This window comes from Elephas maximus, chromosome 27 (assembly GCF_024166365.1).
Source record: "Elephas maximus indicus isolate mEleMax1 chromosome 27, mEleMax1 primary haplotype, whole genome shotgun sequence".
NCBI classification, from domain to species: Eukaryota; Metazoa; Chordata; class Mammalia; order Proboscidea; family Elephantidae; genus Elephas; species Elephas maximus.
In genome coordinates, this window is record NC_064845.1 from 6169941 (window position 1) to 6188896 (window position 18956).

The following is an 18956-nucleotide window of genomic DNA, read 5'->3' on the forward strand; positions in this document are numbered from 1 at the left end:
AAACACTTTTGTTCTTTTCAGCAGAAATGTTGACATTACAACTTAGATCGCTTAACGTAGGCTATTAGAAAGAGTGCTAGAAAACAGTACAGGAACTACTTCTTGAGGGGAGGGACTCGCATTTTTATAGTATTTTATTGTTTGTCATTTCCCACGTAATAGCTCATGTCATGTCGCTGCCCTAAAACTTGTCCCTTATAATGGAGATTGTATCGTAAACTGGATTATAATATTTACCTAAATTATAAAAATACTAATTGACTTTTTAAAAACAAATGATTAGTAGTTTTAGAATAACTGAGAGGCAGAGTTTTTACATCGAGACCTTAGAATCTCTGCATGATGGCATCGAGGGCGTTGCTGCCACCACTGCCGCTGTTCCTATCCCTCTCCTCCAGAACACAGTCTCTTACCCAGCGGTAGCTCTCTATGTTGGTGGCACACATCTCGGGGTTTTTAGTGGTAGAACACCTACAGCGTTACTAGGAAAAGCGAGATATCAAGAAGAAACCAAAATATGTTTTTTCCCCCTTTTAAGCCCATACGGTAGTCAGAAATTAGAGGAAAATTACAAGCAAATACTATTAAAAAGTACTATTGTAGATGTTGGTATGGCTGTTTCTTAAAACGAACGTACATCATCTAGCCATTAGTTTTCTAGATCCTTCTCAAAGCCTCCATTTGGCCGTTTAAATTACTTTTATGATTAGAGGAAGCGGTTTTCCTGATTCGAGTGTAATGCCCTGTTTGGGCTAAAGATGATTAAACCTGGTAATCACATAATTTTAGAAGGATCGATTTCCATAGCCCTTTTATTGACATGTGAACTGTGTAGCAGAGGTGGTAGGTTAGCTCTGTTGGTTTCACAGGTCTGAAGGGGAGCATCTCTGAGATCCACTGTCCTCTCCCTTCCCATTCTCCGCTGTCCACGCCTGCCCTCTGCTCTCCTCGCTTTATTGGTGTATTGGTGGCACCCTTTCGTTGCCTGTCACTGAGCATTGCCTTCCAGCAGATAATCCCAGAGCTTGTCAGCCATACAGCCGTAGTAATAAAGGTGGCATTAGGCCAGTGTGAGGAGCCCAGAGCATCAAAAATAAGTCAAAGCTGAGCAAAGCTGAACTGCTCTGGAGCTCACACCTTGAATTTCCATTTACCTCTGGAACCAGGATTCAGAAAAAGACTTCCCTTATTAGAAGCACATGAATGGTGTCTCTTGCCTGTTACCTTCAGCCACAGGTAACTGTCGACACCGTGAACGTTTTCAAAGACTTTCATTCACTAGGCAGTTCCATGTTTGTTCGATATTATTTCCGTTAAGTAAAATTAAAACTAACGATATATTACTATGTTTTCCTAAATACACCGACGCCCTTCAGGGACTGGTTAAACATTGGATATAGCGTTCTCTGTGTTTAATCCTTCTTTCTCTCGATCTTCTGACCATTTTCCTGGTCATTAAAGTTTATCCTGTGGCCAAGGAGTGATTCCTGTTATAAAGGGATTTTAACCATTCTAATTTAAATATCTGAGGAAGAGGAATTTTTAAAATAAAAATAATACATTTCATTAAAGAGTATGATTGTTTCTGTATTAAGAGAAAAATTGACTATGTTTTTATGCAAATCAGAGTTTTAAATCTAAAAAACCAAATATATTAAATTTAGGTCCTCGAGCAGTATATAGAGGAGACACATCACAAATTTCCAGGTTTTTTTTTTTTTTGAGGGGGGATAAATTATTTTTTTAAGTATTTAAATGTCTTTCGGTATTTAATCTACTAAACGCAGGGTTTATTTCCCATGACCATTATGTAAAAAATGTCGGCGTCGACATGAACAGGGCATATTATCTTCTGAACGACGTGGAGGGGGTGTGTGTTCTGTTGGAGAGCAGAGACCCTGGAGAGGACAGACGCTGAGCTGTAGCGGTTACCAGGGGTGTGGCTTTGATCAGATCGAAGAACCTTCCCAGGCTTTAGTTTCTCCGTCTGTTAAACGGAATAGTAATAACTGCTTCATTTGGCGTCAGGATTAAAGGAGATAAGATTATTGTTACTAGTTACCATAGTGGTTTTTTTTTTATTTAACTACAATGTCTGTTTTTTGTCTCACGCTTGTACTTTTGACATTTCCTTCCATTGGAATACTTGTTTCTTTGTCTTCTGAAGGCCTGTCTGTCCACTTAGATGTAAGACGTGCTTACGAATCCAGGATGGTGTGTCAGCGCTAGCATTCAGTCGCCCTGTTCAGCAGGATTCTGGTCTTTAACTGTAATAACCACGCTGATGTTGACTAACCCCCTTCCTGACTGTAGTGCTGCCACTATTCCTTGTTTCTGTGGTGATAGACGAGGTTTGTATGGTCCTGTTATTCCAGCCTCCAGACACCACTCCAGGTCTACTGGTGCCCTCTACGCCCCCGATGTGTACGGGGCCTCAGGTGAAGGATGAGTACATTTTCACTATCATCTGTGCGTTCATCTCAGATTTTTGTCCTTTTCAGTTTCCATCCAATGATACTCATGTTTTAAAATTTATTTGTTTTGATTTAAATTTAATTTGTTGGAGAGTAAATCATTTGTGATTTTTTTCCCCCCAAGTAACTTTTTCCCCTCCAGCAACCTTATTTGAATATATTTCTCACTGGTAGATGGACATTATTTGTGTAACCTACGTTATTTTAAAATGTAGTATTGTTTTATGTTCTTAGTTTTGTATTTCATCTTTGTATGTGTGTTTAAAAAAAAAAAACCACAATGGTGGATGAAGTGTTTTAATTGTAAATTTTGCTACAGAAAGCAGCGGGGGACAGAATCCGTCTCTGGTTTGTCTTTACTTCAGAATTCCGGGCACATAGGCACTTAACAGATATCAAATGGCATGTCTTACTTAAAGAATTTGAAGTCAGCCTAACTTGTGGGAGAGGAGAGGGTAACTGGAGCTTTTTCCATGTCAAGTCCCTGGTGTGGCCTCATTGAGTTTTGTCCAATTGAGGATTAATATTTGTTCTGAGCCACTCTATGGTTTACCCATATAGATGAGATCTGCCTGACTGATAAAGCTGGATTAATTACAGGGCTATAGACTTGCAAGCCCGTAGTTGGCCAGCCGTGCTCTCTTCTGTTTCCTGGTCATCAATACATTATAGCTGCTGTGTTTAAATGTATTTTCCACACACTGTCAGTAATTTTAACTGCACTCACCCTTTTATTTTGCCAAAAATTAAATGTGCCCAGGGACTACAGTATTGCTTTTAAAATGCTTTGCCCCATTGGGTTTTTTTCCCCCCTCCCCTTTAAGGATCTTCAAGTTTTCTGACCCGACCCTGTTACATTATGATCCTCTCACAGCTCTTTTCCTTTCTCTGATGAAATAGGTCCAGGGTACGGGATCAGCCAGTCAAGCCGACTGTCATCCTCCGTCAGCGCCATGCGAGTCCTGAACACCGGCTCCGATGTGGAAGAGGCGGTCGCAGATGCCCTGGTACTTTTCTCCGTGTCTCTGTCATTTAAAGTGTTCCAGTTAGGAAGCTAATGCTGAGTGAGCCACTTTACCAGTGTGGGGAAGGAGATCCGAGAAGTCCTGGGGATTAAATCCAGGAAGATAAGACGTGGGCTCTCAGACTTTTGCAGTGTGAAAAACAGAGCAGAATAATTCATTCCTGATCTTTATTAATTGGTCAGAATTTTAAGCCAGGGCCAATTATAGTTGATGGGGGCGGGGTCAGGAATATAAACAATGATGCCTTTTATGTGGTGATGGCGTTTCATGCGCTGTGGCACACTCAGGGCAGTTGGATAACTGCGTAAATATGCACACTTACAAGCCTATCGTCTCAGGACCAGCTTAATCTCGAGTGTTTAGGGATCGTTTTTGTTTAGGGGGAGATTTTGTTTAGTCTCAATTATTTGCATTTTCTGAGCTAAGAGAAAGTATAGCTTTAAAACACGTTATAATTAAGATATCTTCCTGGTTCTTTATGCCCAACATTAAGCAGGGAGGCTTAAAAACAATCCAGAGATTCATGATAGTTTGTCTAAAGTGTCTGTAGTCTGTGCGTAAATCCCTGTCACCTGAAATAATGTATCTAATTGACTTCCGTGAGTTCAGTATGACACTTCCTCTTCTAAATTATGATCTTAAACCTGAGTTTCTGAAGCATTTACCCAGTTTCTTATCCAGAATTTATAAAAGGCTTTGTCTTTATCTTGAAATACAAAATATATTGTGCCTTTTAAAAGTGTAGATCACATCTTAACCAGTGCTGATATAATTTTTGCAACATATATTTGAAAAACAAGCTTTTGAAAATATTCACGGGTCTTAGCTGTAATGTATTAAATTTAATCACACATGTAATTCTGCTCTGAAAGCCTCTGTCTTCTGAATTTTTCCCTTTACCTTAGCCATTTGATATTTTTTAATATATAAATTAATGTAACTAAGTAGGGACTTTTTTCTCTTGAACATGGAATATATTGGATCCCATCTTTATCTGATGATATTAAATTGGTCAGATGCTTCAGATTTACTATTCTCATGAACATATTTCTTAAATGATGTTTTCTAGTTTGGTTCATTTATTTTTGTTTACTTGGGTGATTTACTGGTTAGATTCTGCTTATATATAGTTTTGTGAATTGAATGGGCTTTTCTTGAAATACTAATTATATAATAAAATGCTGTGTGTGAATTATAAGAGGAAAGTTTAACCACTGAGGCCAAAATCCGAATCCCAGTGACCTGATTCTGTCACCTCTGTTATTTACATACCGTAGATTCTCCCATTACGACCCCCGATATTTAGGAGCAGATTTGCTGACTGTGAAGCCTAATCTGGGCATGGGGAAAATCAAAGAGTTAAAATCAACATTGGAAATGACAAAAGGAGTCAAATAGAAGACGTTTTGGGAAAACTGGTTGTGGGAATATTTTGTCGCTTAGGTATTTCTCTTTGGACTAAAGGATATTGGCAAGAGTAAAGATTATCTTGCTAATAAGCAGTTCCTTTGTATCTATGTGTTTAAAAAACTTGATGTTTCTGGTTACGGGCATGGTTAATAATGCCCCCTTCACTGTGCTGTTTAGCAAAATGTTCTTCATTATTTTCAATTTTTCTCTTTAAAAATATACTGCTCTCAGCTCTTAGGAGACATACGGACTAAGGTATAGACATCGATATTTTCTGACATCTTATTCCATGATTTTTATTTCTTTCGCTTCATCAGTTTAACAGATGATAGTCTTCTGTAAAAAATTAAGTGAAAGTAATGATTGTTAGACGTACATTTATTTTTCTGTACATATGAGTATCAACAAGGAGATTTCTGCCTTAATAGAGTGTCCCATGGGGTTCTGGTCCTTTATGGCTGACTACTTCATACAAAGGAGGTGAGGTCGTTAACACCAAAGCATGTAACAAAACTGACCCAATACAGGAAACATCACAGCATTACCTTTCTAGGTTTGGGCACTTAATTTTGCCAAGAAAATTCAGGTTGCAGTCTCTAAATCAGCCTAAGGCATTTAGTAATAAAAACGTCGTTATAGAATTATTGCAAATTAAGTTCAAATCACATTTCTTTTAGATTTTGGACTTTGGAGAGTTTGTAGGTACCTAGAGCTATGTTACCCTGGTGGCGTAGTGGTTAAGTGCTACAGCTGCTAACCCAAGGGTCGGCAGTTCAAATCTGCAAGGCGCTTCTGGGAAACTCTAGGGGCAGTTCTACTCTGTCCTATAGGGTCGCTGTGAGTCGGAATTGACTCAACAGCACTGGGTTTAGAGCTATGTTAAATTATTGTGCTTAACATATGTCATAGAAATGTCTTCACCATTCATCGACCTGAATTCAAATGTCAGGTTATGTAAAGATTTGTTTCCAGCTCTTCCAAGGAAATCTTAAGCAAGCTCTTTATTCTTTCTCATTTCACTTTTAAGGTGCAAGGTAAGATTGGCAGTTCCATATATTAAATAACAAGCCTTAGGTATAAAGACATAGAAGGAATCCGAATGTGCTTTCTCTTGTTTATTGAAGTAGACAGTGTAGATACGTTAAGAAAAGCAGAGAAGGGCCCTCAAGGAGCTTGCATCCTAAAAATAGTAAGCAGAACAGCTTCTCATATCCTTCTTTGTATCTTACTTCTCTAGGAGACATGAAGGTTGGGTACAAGGGAAGGCAGAGTGGAAAGAGAAGTGGTAAACAAAACGAAACTAGTTGCTGTCAAGTCGATTCTGACTCACAGCCTTGGTGGTACATTGGTTAAGAGCTCGACTGCAAACCAAAAGGCAGCAGTTCAAATCCACCAGCTGCTCCTTAGAAACCCTATGGGGCAGTTCTCCTCTGTCCTGTAGGGTTGCTGTGAGTCAGGATCTACTCGATGGCAACAGGTTAGAGAAGTGGTAGAAGAGGCGAAAGGAGAATAGAGATGAGAGAAGGGGGAAGGTAGAGCCTCACGCAGGGTAAAGCATGAGCTTTTCAATCCAGTGGACTCTTCCTTTTCAAAAGGTAATATTGTGTTCTTATCAACTTACGTTTCTAGTGCAGTTAATGTTAATTTGCATCCTGGTAGTTCTTCTTGAAGGAGCCTGGTGGTGCAGTGGCTAAGGCACTTGGCTGCTAACCGAAAAGATCAGCAGTTTGAACCCGCCAGTCGCTCAGCTGGAGAAAGATTTGACAGTCTCTTTCTGCAACGATTTACAGCCTTGGAAACTCTGTGGGCAGTTCTACTCTGTCCTGCAGGGTTGCTATAAGTCAGGATCAACTTGACGGCACAAAACAGGAACAGTTCTTGGTTCTCTAAAAGGGAGAAAGAAGAAAAGGAAAAGACCCCCATCTTTGAGCACTTCCCACGCCACGTCCTGAACTTCCATGTAGCCTGGCTCTGCTTCTGCCACTTTCCATCATAGTTAAAGAATATTCCATCTTCTACTAACATCAAAAACAAGTTTTCTGAAGAAAAACTAAATATTGTCATTTTATTATTACAGTGATTAGCAGCATGCTTTGCACTGATTTTAAAGCAAAAATTGATCCTTTTGTGGTCAGTAGATAGCAGAGATAGCTAGCGGTCAAGGTACGGTTTTAGCTCCCACTGATGAGATCCCTTATGTGTAACAGAAAAAGCCTGCCCGAAGGAGATACGAGTCCTACGGGATGCATTCAGACGATGATGCCAACAGTGACGCGTCCAGCGCTTGCTCAGAGCGCTCCTATAGTTCTCGGAACGGCAGCATTCCAACATACATGAGGCAGACGGAAGATGTGGCAGAGGTCCTCAACCGATGCGCCAGTTCCAACTGGTCAGAAAGGAAAGAAGGCCTTCTGGGTCTGCAGAACTTACTTAAAAATCAGAGAACGCTAAGGTGAGGGACGTGGTCTTCAAGGAATTGTCCTGCCCGCGTTTGCACCCTTTGACTTGGTTTTGTTTCCATAATATTTTAGAGACGCTGATATAGGACAAACCGCCCCGGCTCGTCCTAAATACAGGAAATGGTGTCAATGGGTTTTCCCTAAACCTCAGTCCTGTAGAACATCTGCACCACAGTTTACTAAATTTCTTATCAATTCATGCACTCTTTAAAGAAATATTTTTAAAAGAAAACTTCTGTTTATAAATGGAAGTTAAATTTTAAAAGTTGTTATTTAAAAAAAAAAAAATTAAGCAATGAAATGTACCGAAAGAAAGCTGACTGGTTTATGAAAATCCATTCCTGGTAACTTTTTCACTGAGAGGGCAGAAGTGCATGTGCTTATTTGGAGATGAAGCTATTTTCTTAGTGCTCGTGAGATATGTGTAAGATAAGATGGAATTGGAGTGAACTTCCCAAAGGACAAAGATGGTTTGTTTTTTTTTTCTGGCTTAGTTGCCTTCCCTAATGGCTTTTGATGGCTTTTTTCTCCTACATTCTGTATTGTACTCATCTAGATATTGCTTTAAGCCCCTTTAGTTCACTTTTTCAAGAACCTAGTTTCAAACTCCTTAAAACCTAATTACAAATAGACCGCAGACTCCCTACTTTTAAAGATTTGAATACTTAAGTAACATAAATTAGGGTTAGTATTTATTTTGTTTTTCTTAACTAATCTCAATTTCTCAAGTTCGATGTTGAACGACAAAACTGCCATGAGTTTAAGCCATTTGCAGCAGAAGCTTGCATTCTAAATCATTGCATCCCAGAACGTGAACTGATTGTGTGGGTATTAGTGATGGTAAACACTGTGTTCTTTATGAAGTGATACATGTAACAGTTGGGTGTATCAGTGCTTTTTCGAAGGGGCTGCATAAAAATAGTACAGCGTTAACTCTGTATATTCACGGAGCCGTGGTAGCACAATGGTTCAGCACTTGGCTACTAACCAAAGCCTCCGTGGTATGAACCAGTTCCGTGGAAGAGAAGACCTGGTAGTCCGCTCCTATGAAGATTACAGCCTAGGAAACCCTATTGGGCAGTTCTACTCTGTCATATAGGGTTACTATGGGTTGGGTTGGACTCGATGGCACACAGCAACATGTATACACCCACTCCTTACCTGTCTGTAAGATTAGGTTCCAAAGAAAAGGTCGTCATGGGAGAACCCACGTGATAGATGGGCCTAGCCCCTGGCACTTCTCGGGATGCCCATGGCTGGTGGACCCCCCCTTCCTCACCACGCTTTCCCCAGCACCACAGAGCCCGTGGGGGTTGGGGTGGTGGTGGTGGTAGGGGATTGCCTATAAGTCTGCAGGGCAGCAGGGGCCCACCATCACCAGGTCGTGCTCCGGGCATCGTATGGACCACCCCCACGCCGCCCCCCCCACCCCCCACCATGCCTCTTAACCTTCCTGCTCGACCCACCAACCCTGGCGACTGGCTTTGACTGGGTGTGGCTCTTGGGCCTGGGGGCAGGTGGAGGCTGCAGAGGTGGCAGAGAGGCCTCTTTGGAAAGATGAGATTTCTGAGCAACCCTCCACCCCCACCCCTTCTCACCCCAGCTCTGGTGCCCTCGCCTCCCCCACATCACTCCCCAGCCCTGCGCTGCAGGTCGGCCCAGTTCCTGTGCCCGCCCAGCGAATACACGAACAGCTGGCTGCCCGCAGGGCCTCGCACCCTCTCACAAACCTTGCCCTCCTCCTCCTCTCCCTCTGACTTCGGCTCATAGTGGGGTTTTCACTATAGTCGTAAATGTGAAATATCAGACAAGAAGATAGTCGATAAGTGAGGGGTCAGTGTGTCATGTTGAGTTAACTTGTGGTTTGTCCGTTTCCTAGATTTTAAAACATACACATGTGCAGAAGTGTATTGAAATGAAAGGAAGCATACCGTTATCAAGATGCTGTTAAAATTGAACATTCCTTAAGTTTAAAAAAAAAAGAAGCTAGTTTCAAACAATTCATGGGTTTGAGTGTGGTGAAATATGAAGGGCTCCTTCTTGATTGTGTGAATCAGAATTTGACGTACTAGCTGTTGTTTATTTTAGGAAGTATTAGAGGTATATAATTTAAAATGAGTAGTGTTTATCAGTGTAATACCCGGTATATGTTCATGTACACATATCACACTCGATGAATTACTGAATAATCCGTCCTAATATTGTTCCCAGCCCCTTCATGCTTAGGACACTGTTAAGTTCAGTATACATTTTAAATGGCAAAGGGAAAAGGCGTAATAGTTTAGAAAGATTTCAGCACCTAAGTGGCACAGTTTAAGAAAACATCCTGGTACTTACAAAGCGTAAGATTCACGTTCTGGGAAGGTCATTGTAAAATTGCCCCTCATGCTACTTTAATGAAATGTGATTTTATTTCTATTCATATAACCTTCAACTTTTAACGTACGGTGGTTAGTGACAGAACGTTATTCATTGTTGTTGCACGTCATACACTTTGTATTTAGCCCTGACTAAGTAAATGGCAAAAAACATTCCCTGGTTTTGAGGGCTGATGTTTTCACCGTTTTTATTTTTTAAAGAAACCTAATTACATGTAAGGTTACCTTTAAGTTTCTTTTTCCTACAGCAAGTTACTAATTAGTCACTGTATTATTTTGGCAGTCGAGTTGAGCTGAAAAGACTCTGTGAAATTTTCACAAGGATGTTTGCTGATCCTCACGGCAAGGTACGTTTCGGTTTTTAAGATTATTCGCTCCGAAAGTGTGTCCTTTGGGTATAGCCCCAAAAGCAGTAAACAGCAGCAAAAAACTGTAAGCCTTTTTTTTTTTTTTTTAATTTCTGCCCTCAAAATGGTACTAATATTTTCAAACATGATTGAAATTAATTGTTCGATAGGGCACGTAATTTAGAATTTGCTCTCTGGTAACTATCCAAGCTTCTCCAAAGATAGATTGTCCAAGGCTGGGAGCCAAATATAGTAACGAGCACCATTCTTGTTACTAGAGAGACATGGAAGAAATTACTCTGCATTTTAACTCAAGGGTGGATGTCATGTTGTATTACTAAGAGTTTTGTGGTATTTGTAGAGGAAGTAATTAGGTTATGTAGAAAACAATTATTAAATAACACAAAAACACAAGCTCTGGCTTTAGCCGTAAGTTTGTTGGCAATGTAAAGAAGAACCATTTTGTATATTAGAAACAGTCCATGAAGACTTTCAAAACTTCGTTCAGTTTTAAATGTCAATTAAAATATGTTTGATTAAATACTTATTGCATTATCTGCATGTGAACTCTTCAGTGTTGGTTTATGCTGATAGATAGCACTGTATAAAAATGTATTCACTTATTCTATTTCCAGCAGTGTGTTTGACAGTGTTGATACTGTGTTAGTATCTTCCTTTAGGGTTATCAGGTTATACAGGATCATTTCTAACCTAAATAAGAGGGTGTTGTGGGAGGGAAATTAGAAGAAAAATATTAACAAATTTTACTTTACTGTTGTTTTTTAATTCGATTTACTGTTACACACATCGTTTCTCCATTTCTTTCTAATTTTGATTTTTTCCATTACATACAACACTATTTAAATATATTAAAAGCCTACTTTAAACCAAAACCAGCTAAAGATTTAAATCCAGTGGGGGACAAACTTAATCAAAGTTTGTAACTCTCAAGCTGAGCATGTCGATAGCTGTGCCATCTTATGCTGATATTGCTACTGCTAATTACAGCTCTAGGAATTGCTGTAATTAAATTTATGGTAAATTCTAAACAAATGAACTTTTGATACTCTTTAGATGGTAATATAAGCCAAAACAAGAGACAGTTTTGACCTGTGTGAACCTGTTTCATTATACAACATTTTAATTGATAGCCTGTACAGCTTTGAAACATACATTTTAAAAACATCTTCATTGAATGACATAACTCTTCCCTCCCAGCAGGTGTAAGACTGAGGCTGGGTTACTTCTCAAAGTCACAGTGTTTGATTTTTTGTTGGCGTGATAGTGTAATTTAGTTGGATGCCAGGATCTAAGTAGTAATAAAGAGAAATGCTTTCGAACAGGCTCTTGGAACTCAAATAGAAAAACTGAGTTTGACGTTGGTAAAGGAACTGAACTGAGCTCAATTTTTTGGCCTCCCTGAAGAAATATGGAGAAGCCGCTATAATTCTCCCTAGAATTAAATCAGAAAGGTGGCTTTTGGTGCTCCGCCTTAGGATTTTATAACAATGTATAATTTTTATTGACCCATCTGGTTTTTGGTTGGCTGGTTTGGTTTTTCTTTCTTTGTTTTAGTCAGTGTGTGAAGAAAATGTGATGGGAATATGTTTGTTCATTTGGTTTTGTTTGGTGATTATCCGTCAGTCTCTGCCGATAATGTAATTCATTAAGAGTAAACTGGACATGTATGACTGTGCTGAGTCAAAAATGGCCAATTAGAGTTTGGTTTGAGTTTTTATAGTATACCCTAATCTAACTAACCCGTTGCTGTCAAGTTCATTCTTACTTATTAGCAACTCTGTAGGACAGGATAGAACTGCTCCACAGGGTTTCCAAGGAGTGGCTGGTGGATTCAAACTTCCGTCCTTTTGGTTAGCAGCCGAGCTCTTATCCACTGCGCCACCAATATATCCTGATACTGTGGAAATAGCAGATATTTCCCCTTTTTAATGTATCTTTGTAAAGTACCAACAGTTCAATCTTCAGGATCTAGCAGCTAACTTTTTTGATGCATTCTTTCCTTTTCTTTCTATATACAATTTTTTTGTATAATTTTCATGTGTCACAAAATACTCTTTTTCTTCTGGGTTTTTTTTTTCCCCCAACCATGTTAAAGCCATCCTTAGCTCACAGACCAACCCCTGTTCTGTATAATCACTGGCACTAAAGATAGAAACAGAGATTCAGGAACTTATATTCTTAGAAGAGGGGGGCTGTGCCACTGGTTGAAGGTTAGGACTCTTGAAGAAAAACAGTGTCCTGGCCCCTACTGGGTGAAACCACACAGCCCTGCAGATTCCTGTCACTGCACAGCTGGTCTGTGATCTTGGCTGAGTGCTCAGTGCTGCCTGGTAGTCCTCCCCCTCTCAGCTGTCTCATGCCTCCATGGAGGCTGTGAGATGCTCTCTTCTCCTCAAAACTGCACCCCCGTTCACCACCCCGACCCCTCATTTTATACCCCAAGCATGTGGCCTTGCCCATTATCTCACTGAGAAAACAGAAGCCATCAAGCAGAAATTCCACCTCCTGCCTCCAAACCAGTAAGCTTAACCACAGGTGAACCCATTCTTTTACCTGCCCTCCTATGAAAACGGAAGGAGGTGTCACCTTGAAGCCGTGGTGTTAGGTCCGTAATAATAAATATATCCTATCTTGTCAACATGGTCTCATCTGCCTGCTCTTCCAGGAATTTCTCATAAATCCCAACTTGCTGATTGGCACCGTTTTTTGTTTTTCAGCTTTGTTGTGAGTTTATTTAGTGTGTTTTTTCTGAAGATAAATCTTTCTTTTTCCACTTGCTTAAAACTCTTTCGCTAACAACTGACTCCCCTTTACCCTCAGGAAAATGGCCAACAAAGCCTATCATTTTTGCGTATCGTTCCGCCCTCACTCTCACCCCAGCTTGAACTGTGTTCCTTTCCCTAAATGTGCAAAGCTTTAACATGCTTAGAAATATGCCACCTGGGGGCACTTTTCCTTCCCCAAGCCAGCCAGCATCCTTGGGCCTTCTGCTTAAATAGGACCTCTTCCTCAAGCCTGGGTCAGATCTCCACGCTGAATTAGAATTTGCTTCTCTGTAACCCCAGCTCTCACGAAAGCTCACAGGCCAGAAAATGAGCCTGAATTCTTGCCCCTAGAATGGACCTTAGTGTTTGGGAGACACCTCATACCATGAGCATTAGTTGGGTAGATTTCCTCATGTCCTTTTTTATGTTGAAATCATCATTTTAGTCCCTCTATTAACAGCTTGAAGGAGCCCTAGTGGCGCACTGGTAACGTGCTCACCTGCTAACCAAAAGGTCGGCAATTCAAAACTACCAGCCGCTCCCCAGGAGAGAGAGATGGCCTTCAGCTTCCGTAGAGATTAGAGAGAGATGGCATTCGGCTTCCGTAGAGATTACAGGCTTGGAAACCCTATGGGGCAGTTCTACTCTGTACTATAGGGTCACTGTGAGTTGGACTCGGCACGATGGCAGTGGGTTTGGTTTTTTGGTTTTAACAGCTTCTGGTTGGTGGTTGGCTTCCATGATATGTGAAGGTTGTGCCTACTTCTCCCAACCTGATTAGATTCCCTGTCGTCTCCAGCAGAAGCAGGAGACTTAGAGAGCCAGGTTGTGAGAAGCAGCCTCATCCCCTTTGAGCTAGAACCACCTTCTCCAGGCCCCAGAACTTCTCCCTGCTAGGTTTTTTTAGAGTAAGGGTCTGGGGTCCAATTAAAATATCAGACAATCTCCAGTATGCAGTGCAGACAATCCATAAAGAAAGGAGTAGTTTCATGCTTTGGAACTAAATGTTGGCGGTATTCAGAAATGGGGGCGGGTGAGGGTTAATCTTGGGTTCTTTCCAGAAGTTGAGCCTCCAGGATAAAAGAGTCAGGAAGAGAAGTTTTTTTATTTGTGTGTTTGTTGAATTTCCTTGACAGAGAGGCGAGGGAGAAACACGGGAAAACCCCATGCTGTTCTCCTGCACTGATCATTTAACTCTTGTTTTTAAAAGTATTTTGAGTTTGTCATAAAAGTTTGAAAAACATTTGTGGCTTTTATTTTCTAAGTGTTTTTCTCCCATACAGGAACTTTGCACTGATGGCGACTAATTTGTGTGTTCTTTTTTTTTCTTTTTTTCTTTTTGCATGCTGTCCCCTGTGTTGGAACTCTCAATAGAGAGTAAGTTGGTTCAATATTTGTTGGAAACCTAACTTTACTGCATGACTGTGAAATTAACCCTTTTTCTCTATTTTCTCTCCCAGAGAGTTCATGCAGTGTTGGACCCTTGCAATCCACGAAACGCTATTTGCAGTTATGCAAACTGCCATTCTGTTTGGAGATGTGCTTTTTTAATCTACTAATTAATCTAATTTGATTACGTTCTTCTGTTCTGTATTTGATGACTGGCACACCTAAGATATAGGAGAGTTTAAGAAAAGGCTGCCCCAATTGTAATAGCTCAAACATTTTGATTCTTTTCCACTAAGTGCAGTTGTGAGATAAGCAGAATTAAAAAGTGACTTCACTGAGGGTTACTTACTTTAAAAAACATTTCCTGGGTTTACAATTGTTTAAAAAATTAGCCAGCTCCTGACCTTCCCATATACTTTTTCTAATATTGTACTAATGTCATCCCATAAAAGCAAACGGCGGTTTACAGAGCAGTGATGCTTAATTTTCTGTTCCGAAAGAAAGCTTTTATCGCTGGTATTATATCAGCGTATAAGGAAATGGGAGAAGAGCAACATCGGACAGCAAACGTTTTGTGGTAGAGCAATCAAATGAGAAATTTTGCGTGAAATTTCTAACGTATAGTTTGAAGATATATGTACACACAATAAAGACTTAATGTAAATACATGAAGTTATTTAGTAGTTACCGTTGACAAGCTGTAAGGTTTTTCTTTAAACAGCAGTACAATCCTATATGTGGTGTACTGTAAACAGCATGCCAACATTTTTTTTAACCCTGTGTATTCACATTATATCTAACCAAAAGGATTTTCTATTTAGAGAGGCTTTCTTGAAGGAAATAGTAGTTCAGATATTGACAGGGACATAAGCTTTAGAGATGTCAACGTGAAAAGAAAGGGCCTCCTGGAATGGCTGGCATAAGCCCAGAGGAAGAAGCTGGGAGATGCCAGAAAGTTTATAGGAAATAGAAGTTAAACTTGGCTGAAGTGAAGGGAAATAGCTGTACCTCTTCCCTCACATTGAGGAGAAAGGATTGGCTGCCAGTTACAGGGCAAATGACACTACTTAAAAGGAAATCCTTACTTTTTTTTTTTTTTTTTTTAAGAATTTTCCCCTACTCATCCATTGAACGGCTTTCTATTGGGTCCTCGGCCGCTGATAGCTTAGAGCTTGGTTCTGATTGGGTGGGAGTAAGAGAACCTGCATTACGAGTGTTCATTGTGTTGAAGCAGACTCTACCTGGGGCCCAGAAAGTAGTAGAACCTTGAAAGTATTCATAGTTTTTACTTTTACTAATACAGAGGTTCTCAAGCAGATTGCTAATGTGTATTTTTTACTTTCTAACTCAGATTCAAATGTTAAAACTTGGTTATAATTCCGATAGAGAAAATCCTCCATTTCTAACATAGGAGGAAGAAATGGAGTCCGTGTATAATTGTATAAAGGAAATTCAAGAAATAACACACACATTGAGAGCAAAACTCTTTTAATTCACAAATTAGTTTTAAGATTATTAACTACCATGTTTTTACACAAATAACGCGCACCTTGTACATTTGGGAGGACGTGGTTGGCCAACAGACGTAGAAAGTGCGCGTTATTTGCATAAAGTATGATACTTTAAGAAACGTGTTTTTATAATCAATTGTGATTATAATTTATCTCATAATGCAGCATAACTAACATTGTCTTAAAGCAGTTATTTGTCTAGAAGTAAATTTTCCAGTATGGTGTTGAATTTCTTATAAAGTGTCATACCCTCAAGGTTCACTTACTGACAAGTATTTTAATGAAATGTGTCACTTACGAATAATAGTCTCCCTTCATGTTTTAATAAAATGTTTTAAGCTAGTAGAACCAAATATAAAACCCATCAACAGAAATGGAGACTAATAGCATGCCCTCTAGGACTTTTTTAAAATCGTTAACATTTAGATACAGACTTTTATCCCACATTTATTTCATTTTAGGTATATAGTTATCCTAAATCATTTAAGATTACTTTTGGGGCAGTTTTAGTAAATAATGTATCTCAAACCAAAAAAATATGTGACAACAGCCCATTATGTCATAGGAAGTTTATACTCTAAGGTAGCTGTCAGCAGAGCCATCCTCTCATTTGCCCCATGCCACTCTTCCAAAAAGCTGCGGGCCGGTGAGACGATAGTTCCCTTCCCTAAATTTCAGAGAAAATAGAATTCAAGTTTAAGCTGTGGCATCATTGACAACGTTAGGTGTGCCAGCCATTATGGCCAAAGTTTCTTTACCAAGTGATGCTGCATGGAATAGCTAATTGTCAAACTTCAGCAGAAGTCGGATTACGTTTGATGCACTCTTGTATCACAGAGTCCAAAGAAAAGCAAGAGAGATTATTTCCCGCTTGGCTGCCAATCGCTGTGCCTCTGATACCTGTATTCCTTTCCATTGCAGTTTTGAACTGAGCATAGAGGTCAATATTTCCTCCTTTTTCTCCTCCCTTCCCCCCTCTTGCCCTCCCCTGTCCCCTCTTATCAACTGTAGGTGTTCAGCATGTTTTTGGAGACTCTGGTGGACTTCATACAAGTCCACAAGGATGATCTTCAAGACTGGTTGTTTGTATTGCTGACGCAGCTACTAAAAAAAATGGGTGCTGATTTGCTTGGATCTGTTCAGGCAAAAGTTCAGAAAGCCCTTGATGTTACAAGGTAATGTTTTTCTTCATGTGTTTCAAGTTTACCTGATGGCAATCAGAAATAGTTCCTTCCTATGTTAAAAGCAGAGATTTCTGAGTCCTTAAAACAATCGAGACTGCAGGGGCTCCGTTTGAAATGCCCATTCACATGCACATGTGACGCAGCGTTGGCCCATTGGTAAAACACTGCACTGGTTGGTCAAAGTTTGGTTAACATCACTTGAGTAATTCACGTTAGTATTTTATTTTCATTAAAATATACCTGCAAAGTAGAGTTGAAGGTTTTATTCAACCTAATGTAAAAATATGTATATTTCCTAGGTGTAAGAAGAATATTTGATTATGCATTTAAATATTCAAAGAGTTTTTAAAAAGATTTTCAACCACTGATGTACTTCTGCTTTCTTCTGTAGATTGCTCACATGACTTATTTAAAATACCATTTACAAAGTTGAAGTGAGTCTAGAATTCAGACTGTAGGTGTAGGGAAACATCTCTGACAATGTTGAACTTTTTATTGAGTACATCTTTCTGTAGTTGAGGTAAGATAGACTATTATTTACTGTAGTGTTGCTTTTTGATCCCATACTGGGTATAAACTCCATGTTTGTATTCTCCTGGGCATAGCTTTTATTGGGTACTGTATCGGATAGACTATACCACATGCTGAAACTACTGTGTGGGTGCTTTTTCCCTGACAGTGTGTTTTGGTGTTAAGCATAGTCTGCTGCTGTTAAGTTTGCTAAAGGCTCGCTTGCTGACTTTTTTGTTTTGTTTCATTCTTTTCTTATTTCAGAGAGTCTTTTCCGAATGATCTTCAATTCAATATCCTAATGAGATTTACAGTTGACCAGACCCAAACACCAAGCCTCAAGGTAAAAATTGGAAGTCTTTTGAAAACTTTGTAAGGAATCAAAATATTTTATTAATATAGTTATGTTGATATTTACATTTCTGCTACACGAAAAGCTGTTCAATCAGTGGATTTTGTTTTTATGAACTTTCAGACGTTCAAGCCAGCACTTCGGGACCAGCTTCACTCTTTTTGGAGCTCCAAGGTTTTTTGGTTTTACTTTAATCTGCATTATTTTCTTTTCTTAACTCTCTTTACAAACTCTGCGGTGTTTCAGATACTGTTCTTATGCATCTATATTCAATTACTAACATTCGTAAGACTTTTAAGCATGCAGATATCTGATTTCAAATGTTATTCAAATGCTAGACTGTCCTTTGGAGAGGCTTACTGGGGATACCCATTTAGAAGGCATCACTTTGAGTATGGCCGTCTAACCCTAAGCTGGTAGTGCACACTTGCTCTATGAAGCCTCATCTAATTTTATGTTTGTGATTTCCCAATACTTTTTTTTTCTCTTTTAATTTTAGGAATTTTAATAGTGACTTTGGGCCGACTGTTAGTTTTGCCTACGTATTTATTAAGGAAAGTTTTTAAGTTCAATCTTGGTTCACTTCTCTAATTTTCTATAACCAAGATAAGAAATAGTTTTTGCAGTGGAATGTTTCTGATGTGTGCATAAGGTTTTGAATGAGGATTAACCTTCTCAGTCATTTTTTTTTGCACACATTTTCCAGTTAATTTATGATTAAAAATAATTATAAATTTAAGATAAAAGGAAAAAATAAGGTAAAAGATAAGCCCAAGTTCTTTACCAAAGAATTCATGCGAATCATATACAAGATCTTTCTTAGTGAGTTTTAAATGAGATTAAAGTCAGGGAAATAACAAGCATGTGTGCATATACAAGCCTTTTATTTCTCTGCACTCTTCTGCACGAAATACATTTGCACAAGCATTACTCCCCAGGATTGATTTTCCCTTGGTGTCTGAATATGATTATGCCTCAAAATTACAATTATATTTCTTGACCAGGGTTGTCTTACATTCAGCTTGTTGTTGTCACAGAGCTGCTTTGTGAAAGGGGTTTTGAAAAGTGACTGTTTGGATTTTGAAAAGTGACTTACAGAAGAATTTACTTGATATTATTGATAAATATTTG

General features: G+C 39.3%; 1 protein-coding gene across 3 annotated transcripts in view; it reads left to right on the forward strand.

The window, feature by feature from the left end:
* CLASP2 (cytoplasmic linker associated protein 2) overlaps nt 1–18956 on the forward strand; it is a 187083-nt gene that overhangs the window by 131113 nt on the left and 37014 nt on the right. For 2 of the 3 annotated variants that reach the window (XM_049871101.1, XM_049871100.1), the window contains exons 22-26: nt 3375–3481; nt 7117–7361; nt 10030–10093; nt 16791–16954; nt 17738–17816. In XM_049871101.1, the coding sequence (XP_049727058.1) occupies nt 3375–3481; nt 7117–7361; nt 10030–10093; nt 16791–16954; nt 17738–17816 (659 nt within the window). Of the gene's footprint in view, nt 1–3374; nt 3482–7116; nt 7362–10029; nt 10094–16790; nt 16955–17737; nt 17817–17948; nt 18000–18956 lie in introns of all 3 variants that reach the window. The other variant, XM_049871099.1, reaches the window with a different exon arrangement.